Source organism: Myripristis murdjan, chromosome 8, assembly GCF_902150065.1.
Source record: "Myripristis murdjan chromosome 8, fMyrMur1.1, whole genome shotgun sequence".
NCBI classification, from domain to species: Eukaryota; Metazoa; Chordata; class Actinopteri; order Holocentriformes; family Holocentridae; genus Myripristis; species Myripristis murdjan.
In genome coordinates this window covers 12,861,990-12,878,410 of record NC_043987.1, presented here as the reverse complement: position 1 = coordinate 12,878,410, position 16,421 = coordinate 12,861,990, and the positions used below count along the sequence as shown (strand labels likewise).

The window sequence follows — 16,421 nt, the reverse complement described above, 5'->3', positions numbered from 1 at the left end:
CAAGCTGTTCTCAGGCGGGCTAAATTAAATTATGGAGGATTCTCAAGGTAAAACATATCTCAAAAGTTTTGGAACAAAAAGGGAACATTGTGTTGTGTGCTGTCAGCGATGGTCAGTGCATGCATAAAAGCTGTAATTTGATTTTTACAGAAGAGATGGAGCGATTTGAGAGTGTCTTGAACTCATCACTCATGAGCATTTCTCATGAAAAAGCCTTTGATAGCATACAGGCCACTTTTCAGAGCATGGAAACATTTTTACATGGGCATTAAAGCCCCAGTCTGCACTAACATGCCTGTCCCTCCTGTGCCTGTCTCCCTGCAGGAGAAGAAGCTGATGGAGGACCGCATCAACGAGATGACCTCGGTGCTGGCCGAGGAAGAAGAGAAAGCCAAGAACCTGGGCAAAGCCAAGAACAAGCAGGAGATGATGATGGTTGATCTGGAGGGTAAGGGAGTAAAACGGAAGAGGACACTAGTTACGTAGAATTTCAATTTCAGATAATGTGGACTGCTCTTCTGAAATTTAAGTTCCTTGTTCCTCTCTCTCTCTTTTTCCAATTCAGAACGTCTGAAGAAGGAGGAGAAGACCCGTCAGGAGCTAGAGAAGGCAAAGAGGAAGCTGGACGGCGAGACATCGGACTTCCAGGACCAGATAGCCGAACTGCAGGCCCAGATAGAGGAGCTGAAAGTTCAGCTGGCCAAGAAGGAAGAGGAGCTACAGGCACTACAGGCTAGGTAGGACATACTGGATGGTCCACAGAGGAAAATGAAAAACAGGAAAACATAGAATAAAATAGACTAGAGCTCCTTGTTGCATGTGGCCCAATTAATTACAATATTTTGTTGCTTATCTCATCATTACAAAGAGACTGCTGATCTAATTGGCTTGACACAGAGCCTCCTTGTATGCGCTCAGCACACAAACACTTTAATCTCCCAGGTTTAGCCACTCAAACTGTGCAGAAATGGTGAGATCAGTGCGTTTTGTTAACCAACAAAGAATTAAATGGTTAGTGCGAAATAGCGATGGTTTTAACAGAGTTTGAGCACTGACTCATTGAAATGCTGCCCCACATAGTGACTGGGAGGCGTGTGGTGAGGTGAGCGCTGCATAGCTCTATAGAGTTGTCATCGCACTCGCAGCACTGTAAGATGTTTTCACACCTGGCGTTTTATATGGCACGTTTTACTAGAGTCGGACTGCACTCCGGGCAGGCACGCAGCTGTAATCTTATAATCTGGGTGTGAGAAATAGTCTGTGAGCGTTTACCATTGCTATGCTGCCTCCTCATGACATGGTGCAGCGCAGGCTGGCCAGACCACCAAGACAAAATGTATTTATCCAGTGGATCTCACTGCATTGGAATGTGTGTGTGTGTGTGTGTGTGTGTGTGTGTGTGTGTGTGTGTGTGTGTGTGTGTGTGTGTTTCTGTGTGTGTGAGTTGTGTTGAGTGCATACGTCCATGCTGATAACTGGCTTCATTGGGGAAAAAAAACAGGTCCATGAACATTACCTCTAGTCATTCTCCATCCAAAAGAAATTTGGAGACCTCAGCTGCTTTATGTAACTGGCACAACTGTGACTTTGAAATCGTGTCTCTACTGCCATCCAATGGAGTGTTTTTACATAGCAGACGTGATCTTAATCGGAGCCTTTCTCTCAGTGTGATTCATGTTCACAGGAAATTCTCATACTCACATACTCAAAGCTAGTATTACCTCCTGGCTTTTTGCACCGTACACAATAATGTGTTACTTTTTAAATCACCACACAATAACACACATGGCGATTGCGGCGTCACACTGTGCATGCATCCAACTGAGATGTCTTTGCACGTTCTTCAGCGTGTCCTGTGTTCTCCAGGGGTGAAGATGAGGTGAGCCAGAAGAACAACGCTCTGAAGCAGGTGAGGGAGCTGCAGGCCCAGCTGTCTGAGCTGCAGGAGGACCTCGAGTCGGAGAAACAGGCCAGGAACAAGGCCGAGAAACTCAAAAGGGACCTGAGTGAAGAGCTGGAGGCCCTGAAGACCGAACTGGAGGACACCCTGGATACCACCGCCGCCCAGCAGGAGCTCAGGTACGCGACACTTTGCTGTCCTGTCATTGATAATGATGCACAGTGGGACTTATTTGAAACAACTTACAACAAGAACAGCAGTAAAATCAACATGAACTCATTTACAATCAACAAAAACATTCCTGATTCCCAATATCTTTGTTTCATCAACAACAGAGAAGCACTACAGCCAAGAGAAAGTTTTTTTGTTTTGTTTTGTTTTGTTTCTTCTGTTTTCAGCATAATGTGTACTGGAAACTCTTAACATGAATGCATATGATTGGATCTAGTGTAGTTCTGCTTTGGTTTCTGCTCTGCTTTCTTCTTGGATGGATTTCAACAGCCCCCTCACTCAATGTGGGAAATATTTGTTTATGTTGATTTTTGCTGATAATTTGTGATCATCCATATTCTCTAGTACTTCCTATAAAGCAGGGGTGTCAGACTCATATTAGATATTGGGCCACATTCATTCAAATGAGACCTCACAGGTGCCAGATTATTTTTTACTAACATTAATATGACTCAAGTCCACATATGGATATTTTAGGCTACTTTCTGATTTATCGCTTCAAATTGTAGCCTATTTGTAACCTACAAACGATGAGAAATTGCATGTTGGCACATGAAAATTACACATAATGTAGAATTATATAGAGCAGAAGAGAGAAACGCAATAACTATATAGCATACAGGTTTGCTGTTTTCCTCCTAGAAGAAAATAACTGCTCTTTCCATCTTTTTTGAAAAAATTATATATTCCACAACATCGCAGTAGCTCTCAGTGCAGCAACAAGTCCGGTGGTTTTTCCTTTACATCCAGACGATTCTACTTCCAGCTGATGGATATTTTGTAATGCTAGGACTAATAAATTTGTCATAATTTATCATTAACCATTAATTTATCAGTTTATCATAAAAACCTCTTATTTTGTTTATTACACATAGTTGATAATAATAATGTGCAACTATTTCAATTAGAAAAAAAAATATTTTAAAAATATATGTTTGTTTTTTCTCCTTTCCCTCCAAAAATATGTTTGGGGCCTGCGGAGACATGCTCATCTCTGCTATAAACCACACATATATTGATGTTTATATAAATTATACTGCATTTGAGTTGAATTAAGGTATTGAGGAAGCCCCTGGCTGCCTGTTGTCCTTAGGACCAAGCGTGAGCAGGAGGTAGCGGAGCTGAAGAAGGCCATCGATGAGGAGACAAAGAACCATGAGGCTCAGATCCAGGAGATGAGACAGAGGCACGCCACCGCGCTGGAGGAGCTGTCTGAGCAGCTGGAGCAGGCCAAGAGGGTAACACTGCTCTCCACAGCACTCTCCACACACTACTTTGAAAGAAAGAAGAAAGAAGAATATTGAGATTCATTTTCTCGAAGCTTACTTGAAACAGTCAGGGAATATTATCATGAGCAGAAATGGAAATATTACAGGTATATTTGCTCACTGGTTTGAACTTTGAAGCCCAGATGAGAAAAAAAAAAAAAACTCTCCCTGGACAGAATTTTAAGTGGATCTGATTGAAATGCCGTGGAGATGGCAGGAAAATAAGGCCAGCATGTTGGAGCCCAAAAACCAGGCAGAGCAAACAGTTGGAACACCGACTTTCATGTACACAAGACCAACTATTTATGTTAGTAAATTATGCGAGGGAACTTCAATAAAAACAAATTAGCACTGTAATTTCACAGATTTACCCCACAGATTTGTTGACCATGGTGGCATGGCAGAAGTAATTACTGTCTAATGTCTGTTCTTTTACGACGTCTAGTTCAAAGCTAACCTGGAGAAGACCAAGCAGAGCCAGGAGACCGCCAACAAGGAGCTGGCCAGCGAGGTGAAGGGTCTGCAGCAGGCGAAGACCGAGTCCGAACACAAGAGGAAGAAACTGGAGGCTCAGCTGCAGGAGTTCATGGCCAGAGTCACCGAAGGAGAGAGGACCAAGGGGGAATTAGCCGACCGTTCACACAAACTGCAGGTTGGTGTGTCTGAGTAGGGTTAAAGATGCTGTACTGCACACATGCATTCATTCATTCATTGATACAATTACAATCTTTTTTTTTTTTTATGATGACTGCAATCAGAATTGTTTGATTTTGCAAAGGGTTTTCTCAAAAATTGTGACGCAGTTGCCAAGTGTTACTTTTTTTTTCGCGAAAAAAGGGAATTGGCAACGTTTAAATAATGGTGCCAACTGACATATAAGAGATAACAAAATATTTGATTTCATAGCCATTTCCCCTCAAGAATCACTTCTTTGTGATTGTAACATTGTCTTACTGCATGTCACAGAAATTACTAGACTGGTCTTTATTCTTTTTGTTTTCTTTGTAGTTTTATTTCCTGATTTTTATACTTTCTTTATTTTCTCAGAGTCAGAGTTACTGTACAACAAAGGAAAATATATTATAATGTTATAGTGGTATTATAATATTATTATAGTATGATAATAACTATAGTTCAAAACATTGTAATTTCAGTCAAAATGTGTCCAGTTATGTTTGAGGTAGACTTTCTGTTTTTCTCAGTATGCACCACCATAGGAACCTATAATGGTGCAAGTTAATTGAAAAACAAAATTCACACAATTTCTTACATATAAATCTGCAACTCATTGTTGCCTGAGTCATCCTCCATCTCCTGTCTTTACAAACCCCCTGAAGTTGATAGTTGTAGTTTAACCACAGTATGTCGACTTGTGGTTTGTTGGACCTTTTTATCCAAAATTACAGGCTTGCGTTTGCAATTTGACTGTTTCATGCTGAAAAAATTGCAGTGTTGTTGTAAAATTTCAGCCGCCTGCAACTATATTGTGTCGATGGGTGAATTTGAATAGATTATTGGAACCGCTAAAACAAATTCCTGCGGGGGCTGAGTCATACATACACAAATACACAGCGTGTACAAACCCAAACATGGTTTGATGACACACACACTCCAGATTCTTTTGCATTGCTCCTTTAATTTTGATTTTGTTGTTCTGCTTTTGTAATTGCTGCTTTTGTGTTGTTGTGTCAAACATGTTTGATAAACCTATTTTGTTTGAAGTACTTGAAATAAATTTGACTTTTCACTTAAAATGATAGGCTGGTCTTAATCGCCGTGTCTCTCTCTGTACAGACTGAGTTGGATAACGTGTCTGCCCTGCTGGAGGATGCAGAGAGGAAGGGGATCAAGATGGCCAAGGATGCCGCGGGGTTGGAGAGTCAGCTACAAGACACACAGGTAACTTACACAACATTCACATGGTTTGTCTTTGAGTATTAATCAGACTAAACTCCTTGGATACCTTCTGTCAAGCAAACCTGACAAATATGCATTCATTTGATATTTGTATGTTGTATTGTCATGAGCTGACATACTGCACTGTGGTCTGTGCATTTGTGTGTTTTTATGTGTGTGTAGGAGCTGCTCCAAGAGGAGACCCGTCAGAAACTGAACCTGAGCAGCCGTATCCGCCAGCTGGAGGAGGAGAAGAACGCTCTGCAGGAGCAGCAGGAGGAGGACGAGGAGGCACGCAAGAACCTGGAGAAACAGATCCTGACACTACAGGCCCAGGTAGGACAATTTGAGGATTTTTTTTAATCCAGGGAACACTGACAGAGCACTCACGGTCCTTTTTCACATGTTTTATACACATTCAAACTTGGAGATGTCCAGTACAACCACAGCCTTCTACTATTGGCCACTGAGCTGCTCCCTTTAACCAATAGAGAGTTATGTGCCTTGCTCAAGGGCAGCTTGATTGTCATTGTTGGAAAGGGAGGATGTTTCAAATTCAGTTAATTCACCCAGTTTATCCCAGCTGGTGAGAGCTGAGCTGGTAACTTTCCAGTAAAGAAACCTCTAACCTCTCGCCTGCTGCCACTCCCATATTTATATGCTCTGAGTTTGCAATAGATGTAGCACTAATTAACTCACATAAGGTTATATACATAGTATCTATAACCTTTGGATTTATTGCCTTATTGAACAACATGACATCTCATAGCCTATGGTGTAGGAAACAATGGCACACAAATGTTGAAGGTTTTGTTATCTGAGTTTGAATGATCATGGTTGTCTGATCAGTATGTCCTGTTTTCTGTCTGTAGCTGTCAGACAGCAAGAAGAAGCTGGAGGATGATGTTGGAATGATGGATGGCCTGGAGGAAGCCAAGAAGAAGCTGCAGAAGGACATGGAGCTGGCCAGCCAGCGTCTGGAGGAGAAGACCATCGCCTTCGAGAAGATGGAGAAGACCAAGACACGTCTGCAGCAGGAGCTGGACGATCTGACTGTGGACCTGGATCACCAGAGGCAGATCGTCTCCAACCTGGAGAAGAAGCAGAAGAAGTTTGACCAGGTGAGAGCTCACATTTATTAGAGAAACAGATACACTTGGCGATGGAGAACAGTGGATTGAGTGATTGGTTTGATCCTTATAGGATTAACCAGCTGTTCAAACCAAAAGTTTGAACAGCTTTAGTTGTGCATTAGAAACTGGCCTATAGATTTTTTTAAGTGCTGGCTTATTATGGTGGTAAAAATGAATGCATCCTCTAGCTTTGTTGCATAGTTGTTTCCGTGTCTGAGCCACATCTTCAAGGACACATTGAACCTTGCCACATTTTCCCAAATTACCAGCTACCAACGTCATGCTCTCTGCCTCTTTAGATGCTGGCAGAGGAGAAGAGCATCTCAGCTCGTTATGCTGAGGAGCGTGACCGAGCTGAAGCCGAGGCCAGGGAGAAGGAGACCAAGGCTCTGTCCATGACCAGAGCTCTGGACGAGGCCCTAGAGGCAAAGGAGGAGCTGGAGAGGATCAACAAGCAGCTGCGTGCTGAAATGGAGGATCTGATGAGCTCCAAGGACGACGTGGGCAAGAACGTGAGTGTAATGAATGGATGGTGACCTTATTAAGGTTTAGAGAATAAAGAAAACAAAAGTTTTTCTTATGAAGAAGACTAATGAATAATAAACTGTATTTATATAATATTCTTAAACATTCTTAACATTGTTAAAAAATGTTTCACAAACTATAAATGTAATTATTCAAAGCCAAATTAGTAACTGGCCAGTGATTAAAATATGGTAAGTTTTTGAGAACAGAACTGATAAAAGACAATAGGAGTAAAAAACAATTAATTTGGAGGCAAAAAGCTGTGCTATCCAGAGCACTCTAAGGTCTGTAGAAATTGTCTTAACAAATCGAAAAGTGATAAGTAAAAGGTTCATTCCATGGAAATTCAACAAATGCCTCCCTTCTGACCCCCTCAGAATCAGCTGATTTTTTTCTTCAATAACTTTTCACAGTGATGAGTGATGCCATGCAAAATTTTCCTTCACTTAAATTAATTTTTCCGAGTTATATGTCCTCAAAGTACATACAGGTAGGTCAAAGTTTAGCACTTTTTTTTTTTTACGTCATTTTTTTCGAGTATTTTTGAGCCCTCATAACGTCATTCCTAATAGAGATAGTCACATGAAATTTTCAAGGCTGAAATCTAAAAACACATTTGAGCTGTGTTTAAAATCTGCAACCAAGTCAATTTTACATCCATCCAAGGTGTCCCAATTTTAAGCCAAAATCTGTTTTTTCTTCAACATGATTTTTTCTCTAACCAACTTTGAGCATCAGTATCTTTGGATGTCTATAGCAAAGGGGAATAGAAACAAGCATTGGTATCCTGGATGTGTCCTATATTTTATGATAATTCATCAGAGAAAACTGGAAAAAGTGTATTTGGGGAAAATTTTCAAGGGTCATATCACCAAGTGGGATGGGTGGCTGGTTTAAAAACATTATGGCAGATGAAAGGTCTCATTTTTAGCTACATTTTGAGATGAGGCATGTGTTCTAGCCATGATTCCTTCTATGTCAAAATTATTATTCTCCATTCATCTTCTCTCTCCCAACAGGTCCATGAGCTGGAGAAGTCCAAGCGGACTCTGGAGCAGCAGCTAGAGGAGATGAGGACCCAGCTGGAGGAGCTGGAGGACGAGCTGCAGGCCACCGAGGATGCCAAGCTGCGCCTGGAGGTCAACATGCAGGCCATGAAGGCCCAGTATGAGAGGGACCTGCAGGGCCGTGACGACCAGAATGACGAGAAGAAGAGGGCGCTGGTCAAACAGGTGCAGAACAAGCCGCTGATCCTCAAAATTGCACTTGCGTGTTTGTAAAAATATTACTTCTCTTTAATTCCTGCATCCCTTCAATGACTTGTACTGGCTCCTCCCCAAAGGTGCGAGAGATGGAAGCAGAGCTGGAGGATGAGAGGAAGCAGAGAGCTCTGGCAGTAGCTGCTAAGAAGAAGCTGGAAATGGATCTGAAGGATATTGAGGGTCAGATAGAAGGAGCCAACAAGGCTAGAGACGAGGCCATCAAACAGCTGCGCAAGTTACAAGTAAGGATTTCATGCTCGTCCTTGAATGGTAGTCCTTGAATCAGTTGTGCTTTGTGCGTTTTACTGTCTTACTAGAAAGTGCACTTAACACTCCTTTACTGCACTTAGAATAAAAAAAATCTGTGTTTTTTGTAAACAAAGATAAGTAGCCATTCTCACCAATGTATTGTTTCCCTCAGGCCCAAATGAAAGACTATCAGAGGGAGCTGGAGGATGCCCGAGCCTCCAGAGATGAGATTTTTGCTCAGTCTAAGGAGAACGAGAAGAAACTCAAGAGTCTTGAGGCTGAGATTCTGCAACTGCATGAGGTACAGGACAGGAGAGCGGTCCTTTAAAGCCTACTGCTGTTTGGGACATTTTCCTGATGTTTGTTGTGTTGGATGATGGACAGTGTGCATTGTTTATAAGTTTGCCGGGTGTTGCTTTATATTTGGAGTGATAGCATTTCTGGTATAAAAACCCATGATAATCTAATGTTCCCACAGGGAAGTAGACATGACACAAGAAGTGTTGATATCCTGTGTTTCACCTCTGGTCTCTCTGTGTGATCTCTCTGCAGGACCTGGCAGCATCTGAGAGGGGTCGTCGCCATGCAGAACAGGAGCGGGATGAGCTGCAAGATGAAATCTCCAACAGCACCTCTGGAAAGTGAGTGACACTTACCCACTTGATCATTCATTATTTTCTGCCAGTAGAATCCTCAACTGCTTTGTATATTGTATATATTTGCATGTTAAACTTTCTACTTTCTGGGCAGGGTTTACTGTATTGGGGCAATTCAGATGATCAGTCCAAGAGAGAGTAGACTAAATGGGGTTTTAAATACAGTCTTGTGATAATCTGGTCTTTCTTTTACTAATTATTTTGCCTCAGGAAAACACAACACTGTTCTCCAGGCAGGCTAAATAGTCTGGTTGCAAATCTTTAGTTGGGGTCCAAGGGGTCATTATTAATCTTCTTTCTTTATTCTTATTATTTTTCTCCACTAAAAGTGTTTGTGTAGCAAAAATCTTAAGACTTAGTAACACCACAGTTGGCAGGTGGGTTGCAAATTTCACCCACTACTGAGACAAATAGAATGACACTCATTGAACTCAAGGTGGCACTGTAATAATCAGCTTTACATTTTCGCAGTAATCTCAAACAGCTTAAAAAATGTTCATGAGTTTAATCTCTCAAGTCATCTGCACCTTTGCTCCACTGGTCTTCTGCTCTAAAAATGTCAGAATTTGCTACTTTTTCTCAATTTTCAAAATCCTATTTTCCTTGTCTCCTCCGAAGCTGCTGGGGCAGCTGTCCCAAACATTAGTGAGGATCATCTACAGACTTAACGGATCTTAGGGTGTTAAAGAAAATTTCGATTCCTTAAACCGTTTTCGATTATACAAGCCAATCAGTTTTTATCAAGTAGCTATGTACATGTGCCTACCTAACGGGTTAGGTCTTTATGACATTTTGTAGATGATCATCATTCATACCAATTAACCACTAGGATGTGCTGTAACTAAAATTTGTTTGTTTCTGAGTGACAGTCTCTCCAAAATTCAAATTCTAATTTTTCACCTGTTAACTCAGGAAAATCATTTAAACTTTGGCCATTTGGGGGGCTTCACACTTGCCGCTTGGACCCTTGGACCACTTGTGGCTATATTTCTGATATATCATTCTTAAGCAGCACCTTTTAGCAAAAGAGGGTGCTATGGAGCTCTCTGTCGCACATTGTTCTTGAAGACCACTGTTTATTTTTGTGCGTCAGGTCTGCTCTGATGGATGAGAAGAGGAGGCTGGAAGCTCGTATCGCCCAGCTGGAGGAGGAGCTGGAAGAGGAGCAGGGTAACATGGAGCTGCTCAATGACCGCTTCAGAAAGACAACCATGCAGGTATGCTGTAACACTGGAGTAGAACGGCCAGATTGAAGAATTACACCTGTACTGATTTTTATCCCATCCTCATCAGACCTGGGGGCATCCAGGGCTAAGTTCTGAGATCAGTGGTGATGAAAAATAGAAACAGTAATGGAGCCTAGAGAGGATGGATTTAAATCCTTTTTTGATGCAATTTCTGTTTTGCTTTATTACATCAGTAAATGAATGAATGTAAAATCTTATACAGATGTATCCAGTGCACCGTGCACTGCAAATACAATACATTTATGTAAATAGATTATACTGACATTACAATGTTACATTTTCATGTGTGTACATAACCAAAAAAATACAGTATGTAACAGTAAGTGTAAACAAATTGTTTGTGTCCTTCTGTATTCATTGTGCACATGCCTATTCCACCTCCGATTAATTCCTCTCCCTTCCCCGTCTCCCTCTTCTCTCTAAACCCTCATTCTCCCAGGTGGACACGCTGACCACAGAGCTGAGCGGCGAGCGCAGCGCAGCCCAGAAGAGTGAGAATGCTCGGCAGCAACTGGAGCGGCAGAACAAGGAGCTGCGGGCCAAGCTGGGCGAGTTGGAGGGCTCAGTGAAGAGTAGGTTCAAGGCCTCCATCACTGCCCTGGAGGCCAAGATAGCACAGCTGGAGGAGCAGCTGGAACAGGAGGCCAAGTGAGAATTAGATCCTTTCTTCTCTTTCACACACTGTCCGTCATTCTCGCTTTGATTCCTTCACTTAAAATGTTTTTAAAATAATGTTTCAAGAGAACTGGTTTGGAAAGTCATGAATTAAAGAGACAAATACAGTAAGAACCAAATAGGTCAAGTTAAAATACATGAAAGATGTTGTAAATGGCTGTTTCCTCACAGTACTAATACTTCCTTCACTTTCAAATTGCTTTCCACACCCTCAGCATATTCCGTCACTCCCTGTTCTCCTCATATTTCACCTTACTCACCTTTCCTGACTCTCTCTATCCTCATCCGTTCCGCCTTGTAGGGAGCGAGCAGCAGCCAATAAGATCGTGAGAAGGACAGAGAAGAAACTGAAGGAAGTCTGCATGCAGGTGGAGGATGAGCGCCGCCATGCTGACCAGTTCAAAGAACAAGTAAGGAATAGCAATAACACCTTTCAGAGCATGTCAAGTTTCAGACACTTCCCTGAAGATAAATATTATTATTGTGAAGAACTTTTAAATTACTTAACTAAAAAGTAGAGGACATACATAAGACTCCAGATCTCGCCTCTGACAGGGACCTACTTGCCACTGTTGGCACTTCTCACCTGGTCCTGGCAGAGACTGCATCTCACCTGTGGTCCTCCACCTGTCTCCCATTTGTTGTCCTAACAACATTTTTTAATCACTCACTGCAAGCATGTTGTCTGTTATCAATAGCTTTCTGGCCATCGGTATTTGCCCCCTGGTTTTCAGCTATTAACTGTTCTTAAAAAACAGATTCTTAACACTTTGTCCTTTCTGTGAAAGAAACTGACATCTTTTCTGACGCAAAATAATTTAGAGCATTTCATGACACAAAGATGACTCTCATTGGTGGGAGCAGTGACCTTGTAGTTGGAATTGTTCCAGACATTTTGAATCTCCTCTTATTCTCAACTTATATCCTTACCCTTGGATGTATTTGCTGGAAACATAAATCCTCACTGTTATGCTGATGACATAGTTGTATTTGCTCAGAAAACACTATGACACTAATAATCTAGTCACTCTTACAAAGTGCACACATATAAAGTACTGAATGTTGCACAATTTTCTAGAGCTTAATGAATCTAAATCAGAAATATAAATCCTTTCCAGACCACCCATTAAATTGATTCACAATGTATTAGCTACTTTGTGTGCCAATGTAATGCCAGAAGCAAGAAACCTAAGAAGCAGGAGTAAGAAACTTTGATATTTTTCACGCAAATTTAAACTTTGAACCTCATGACTTGGTTGTTGGCCTTGTGATGTGTCTGGTATGGCTTTGTGATGTGTCTTTTTTCTCCCGTGTGTGCTTAAGATGGAAAAGGCCAACTCTCGTATGAAGCAGCTGAAGCGTCAGCTGGAGGAGGCAGAGGAGGAGGCCACCAGGGCCAACGCCTCACGCAGAAAACTGCAGAGAGAGCTGGACGATGCCACTGAGGCTAGCGAGGGCCTGAGCCGGGAGGTCAACACACTCAAGAGCCGCCTTAGGTATGGTGTGTTGTGGTGGACTGCACACAAGCATCAAGTCTATGTGATCATTCATACACTCAGGCTTTAGGCTTTTGGACTTGTTGTTTAGAGAGTTTACTTGAAATATTTTTTCATTATTGTTTTATTACATTATTTGGTTTAATTTTCACCTCAGTTAAGGCTATTTTATGATGCCAAGGGTGATAATAGCATTTAGTCAAACAAATGTTGCTGTCATCAGTATATTAAATATAGTGCACATTTGTGAGCATTAAATCAGTGAATGGATATTCTTCTTTTCCTGCTCTAGCGTTTGCTTGTTGCTGCTAGCCTCTGGTGCAATTTTGCCTCTTGTGTAAAAACTCTCCCTTGTCTTTTCTTTTCCCCCTCCTGCTCCCTGAAGACGTGGTGGTCCCATCAGTTTCTCCTCCAGCCGCTCAGGCAGGCGTCAGCTGCAGGTGGAGGGACCTTCCCTGGACCTTGTGTCTGATGATGAGCTGGAGAACAAGATCACAGACAACAATGCCAATGAGACACCAGCGCCCCAGCCTGAGTAGTACAGCTGAAGGCCCCTCGCCTCAAGCCCTCATTGTTCTTCCCACCGCTTATTCCACCCTCTTCCTGCCTCATCAGAAAACCCCAGACCCTCCAAGCCTGATTAGGGACCCTCTTCTCGCCCCTCTGCCCTTCTCCAAAAACCAATTAGAGGCCTCTACAACCCCATCCTGGATAGACGTTTCCTTCCTGCCCTAACATGCAGTATGACCCAAGCAAGGATCCCACTACCCTAATCCCAACGTTTCCCGCTTTACCTCTCAACTCAAAACTTTAGCAGACACCAGCAATGACCCCGCCACCCCTACCCACCCACTCCTCCTTAGTACTCCAGTTGAGGTTGTGAGAACCACTACTCTGCCTTACCCTTCTTAGTCAAGCTGCAGGGCTGTGTAATAGCAACTTCCGTCATGCTTTGAGTATGGGCTGCTTCAGTATCCTACCTGGGACTCATTTTAAACTGTATCCCAGATACAATATGCACAGAAAATTGTACATGAACAAAGCGTATGCGCTAATGTGGGCACCAAAAATGGACAGATAAGCATAATACTCCCAGTTCCCTCAAGCACTATTAACATCAAGTAGACCTTTTTTGACTAAGTTGGTCTATCCTGTTCAGTGATTGCACATGTATCTATATGAGCATGTGTCTCTGATGATTGTAGATATTTGGACCAGAATTCAGGTGTTCGAAATAGTTTCAAATGCTAAAATGATAGCATAGCAATATTTCAGAGGAGCAGGTCATGATGAAGGCGCACGACCTTCAGACTTCTTTCTTCATCAATCCACAGTAAATGCTCAGCATATAAATCAGTTTAGTTGTGTTAGTTAAATTGTAAGTGAAAAAAGGTCGTTTTTTTTTTTTTTTTTTCAGTTGTGTGCTAGGATTGTTTGCTTGCAGATGTATAGGGAATGACACTGTAAATTGCCTTGTTGCCTCAGTGCTAGAGAACGTTCCACTTTTCACCAGTATCGCTATCTAAAACTTATTTGACATTGGGTCAGTCTTGACTCGTAATTACTTTTTGTACAATTACCATGCACCTAATCTTACAGCGAACTTCAGTCAATCACATGCCATAATATGGTTTTTCTTGAGTCCCAGTTTCATTATATTTAGGTAGTTTTAGTTATCTGATGAACTGAAATCGATTCATTGGCAGAAAATACTCAACATATGTCCAGTATTTTATGTCCACATATCAAAGCTCATTTAGCAAGGGCGAGAATGGGTGCCACAGAGTATGAATGCAAAGTATTCAGACTTCTTTGAGGCAGTGACCCTAACTGTTGTTGGAAGCTCAATGATGTAATGATTATCCTGTTAGAATCTGAATATGTCTCTCTGTAATTCTCCTTATTCAATGATGCTTTCTGTACCATGTACAATATGCTTAACTCTAAATTTCTTTGGCCATTTGTGTCTTTATATTGTATCCATACTTATCAAATGCCTGAAATAATATGAAGCGAACATGATTTACAGATAGGTAATGAATGTTTAATCATTATTTTATTAAGTTTTAATTAGTGCTATAAAATGGTTTTTAATGCGGTCCACACGGATCCACGTGGATCAGTTGAAGTGTGAACATTGAGGTGAATGTGTTATACTGTACATGTTAATTACAAAACATGATGTTACCATTTTGTAAATTGTGTGCCACATATTTGCGGCCTTTTCCTTTTTATGTAAGTGAAAATTAAAAAAAAAAAAAATTAAAAAGTTAAGAGCAGGTTTTGCAAACGTCTCTAGAAAGTGCCTTAGCCGTTACTTAAGACAGCAGATAGGAGGTTGGACACAGAAACAACACATTAATACCTGTGTAGATTGAAACTGAAAAGCGACAATAGTCTTTGAGATGTTGAGAACCAATTCGTTAACCTTAGCTATGTGTCATGATATCATACCACATGCACATCTCACATTTGTCAGCATTTTAATGGACAGTTCATTGGTATGAATCAGTGTTAAATTGAAGCTGCCCCGGGCTGTGGTCTGGTGGTTTGGCTTGTGTTTGTATTGTATGGAGATTAGTTTGAGGATACGCTGATTCTTTATCATAGGATAAATTCTGTATTATCTATGAAGCTTTCTAGAATGGGGGTTTGACTGGGTTCAAAGCTTTAACATCCATATAAGGTTGTTATTCGTATTACTGGCTGTTGACAACCAGGTATTATTCGTCATCTCCTTTTATTTTCTTGTATTCCTGTATTTCTAGACATTTTTTGTAAAAGACCAATAAACATATTCATATAGAAAGTGTGCTTCTTATTGTTTTCTTATTGTTAACATTTCTACCAATCTCTGATCATTTCACAGTTAACCAAAGATTGTTTATGAAAACAAAAACTTTGAGATAACTTGTGGTCTTGATTGCATAATGTGGAAGCCTATGTGGACCAGTCAGAAGATGTTCAGTAGATTAATCAAAGAAAACAATCAATTTTTCCTTCACAGAAGAGTCATAATGCAGTAGCTCACATTTGGATTTCAAATGCATTCCCCTATAATGGGGACAATTGATACTAAAATAATAGCTGATAATTTAAATATCTATATTAACGCTCTTTTCTGTGTTTTAAACTTATATGGACCCAGAGGGTGACAACATGCTACTGCAAATTATATTATTTTTATGTTTGAATACCATTCCCAAATTATAATCACTTAGGAAATTTTGGGGAAAAAATGAAATGTGTAGATGGTACCAGCTATTTTCAAATGTTAGTTTTCCCATTTTGTATATGAGTATGAATGGATATGAAAAAAGAATGAGAAATGTGACAGCATGCAACAGTAACTAGAGCTAAGTGTTACAATATGTCTACAATAGAAACAGTATCACATACATTTTTGAGAAAATGGCTGCTTTGCGTCTCCTATACATGCTGGAAAATGATGCTGGTTTTCATCAGCAAAACTCAGCTAAAACCAGTCACTTCAGAGTCACAATATTTAATATATTGTGACTCTGAATAGATTATTTATATACTGCCTAGTTTACAGCATATTTGTCAAACATAAAACCCTGTATGTGCCTCCCTTGCGCCAAATAATTCACCACTTAAAATATATCTTTTATGACTGCTATGCAGATGACACACAACTGTATCTCTCATTTTAGCCCGGTGAGTTTTGTCATCACTCAGCTATGACAAAACAGAGGATCTGTTCATTGGCTCAGGCAATATTTTTAGCAGTTTACAGCAGCAGGTTGGTCAGCTGGTTTCAAATTTATCAACCTCCACAAGCACTGGCATCAGCCCTCATTTGAAATTAAAGCAACATGTGGAATTTTGTTTCCAATTTACAAAACTTGCCAAAACTAGATCT

General features: G+C 40.9%; 1 protein-coding gene across 1 annotated transcript in view; it reads left to right on the top strand.

The window, feature by feature from the left end:
* LOC115363396 (myosin-10-like) overlaps window positions 1-15,347 on the top strand; it is an 81,520-nt gene extending 66,173 nt beyond the window's left edge. Inside the window, exons 24-41 of the mRNA XM_030057581.1 lie at window positions 325-448; window positions 566-737; window positions 1,867-2,079; window positions 3,225-3,369; window positions 3,845-4,051; window positions 5,194-5,298; window positions 5,479-5,631; window positions 6,168-6,416; window positions 6,728-6,940; window positions 7,973-8,185; window positions 8,296-8,457; window positions 8,637-8,765; window positions 9,017-9,105; window positions 10,214-10,337; window positions 10,807-11,015; window positions 11,344-11,452; window positions 12,366-12,538; window positions 12,924-15,347. Coding sequence (XP_029913441.1) covers window positions 325-448; window positions 566-737; window positions 1,867-2,079; window positions 3,225-3,369; window positions 3,845-4,051; window positions 5,194-5,298; window positions 5,479-5,631; window positions 6,168-6,416; window positions 6,728-6,940; window positions 7,973-8,185; window positions 8,296-8,457; window positions 8,637-8,765; window positions 9,017-9,105; window positions 10,214-10,337; window positions 10,807-11,015; window positions 11,344-11,452; window positions 12,366-12,538; window positions 12,924-13,077 — 2,943 coding nt within the window. The 3' untranslated portion in view covers window positions 13,078-15,347. The remainder of the gene's footprint in view (window positions 1-324; window positions 449-565; window positions 738-1,866; window positions 2,080-3,224; window positions 3,370-3,844; window positions 4,052-5,193; window positions 5,299-5,478; window positions 5,632-6,167; window positions 6,417-6,727; window positions 6,941-7,972; window positions 8,186-8,295; window positions 8,458-8,636; window positions 8,766-9,016; window positions 9,106-10,213; window positions 10,338-10,806; window positions 11,016-11,343; window positions 11,453-12,365; window positions 12,539-12,923) is intronic.
* Window positions 15,348-16,421: the final 1,074 nt, after the last annotated feature.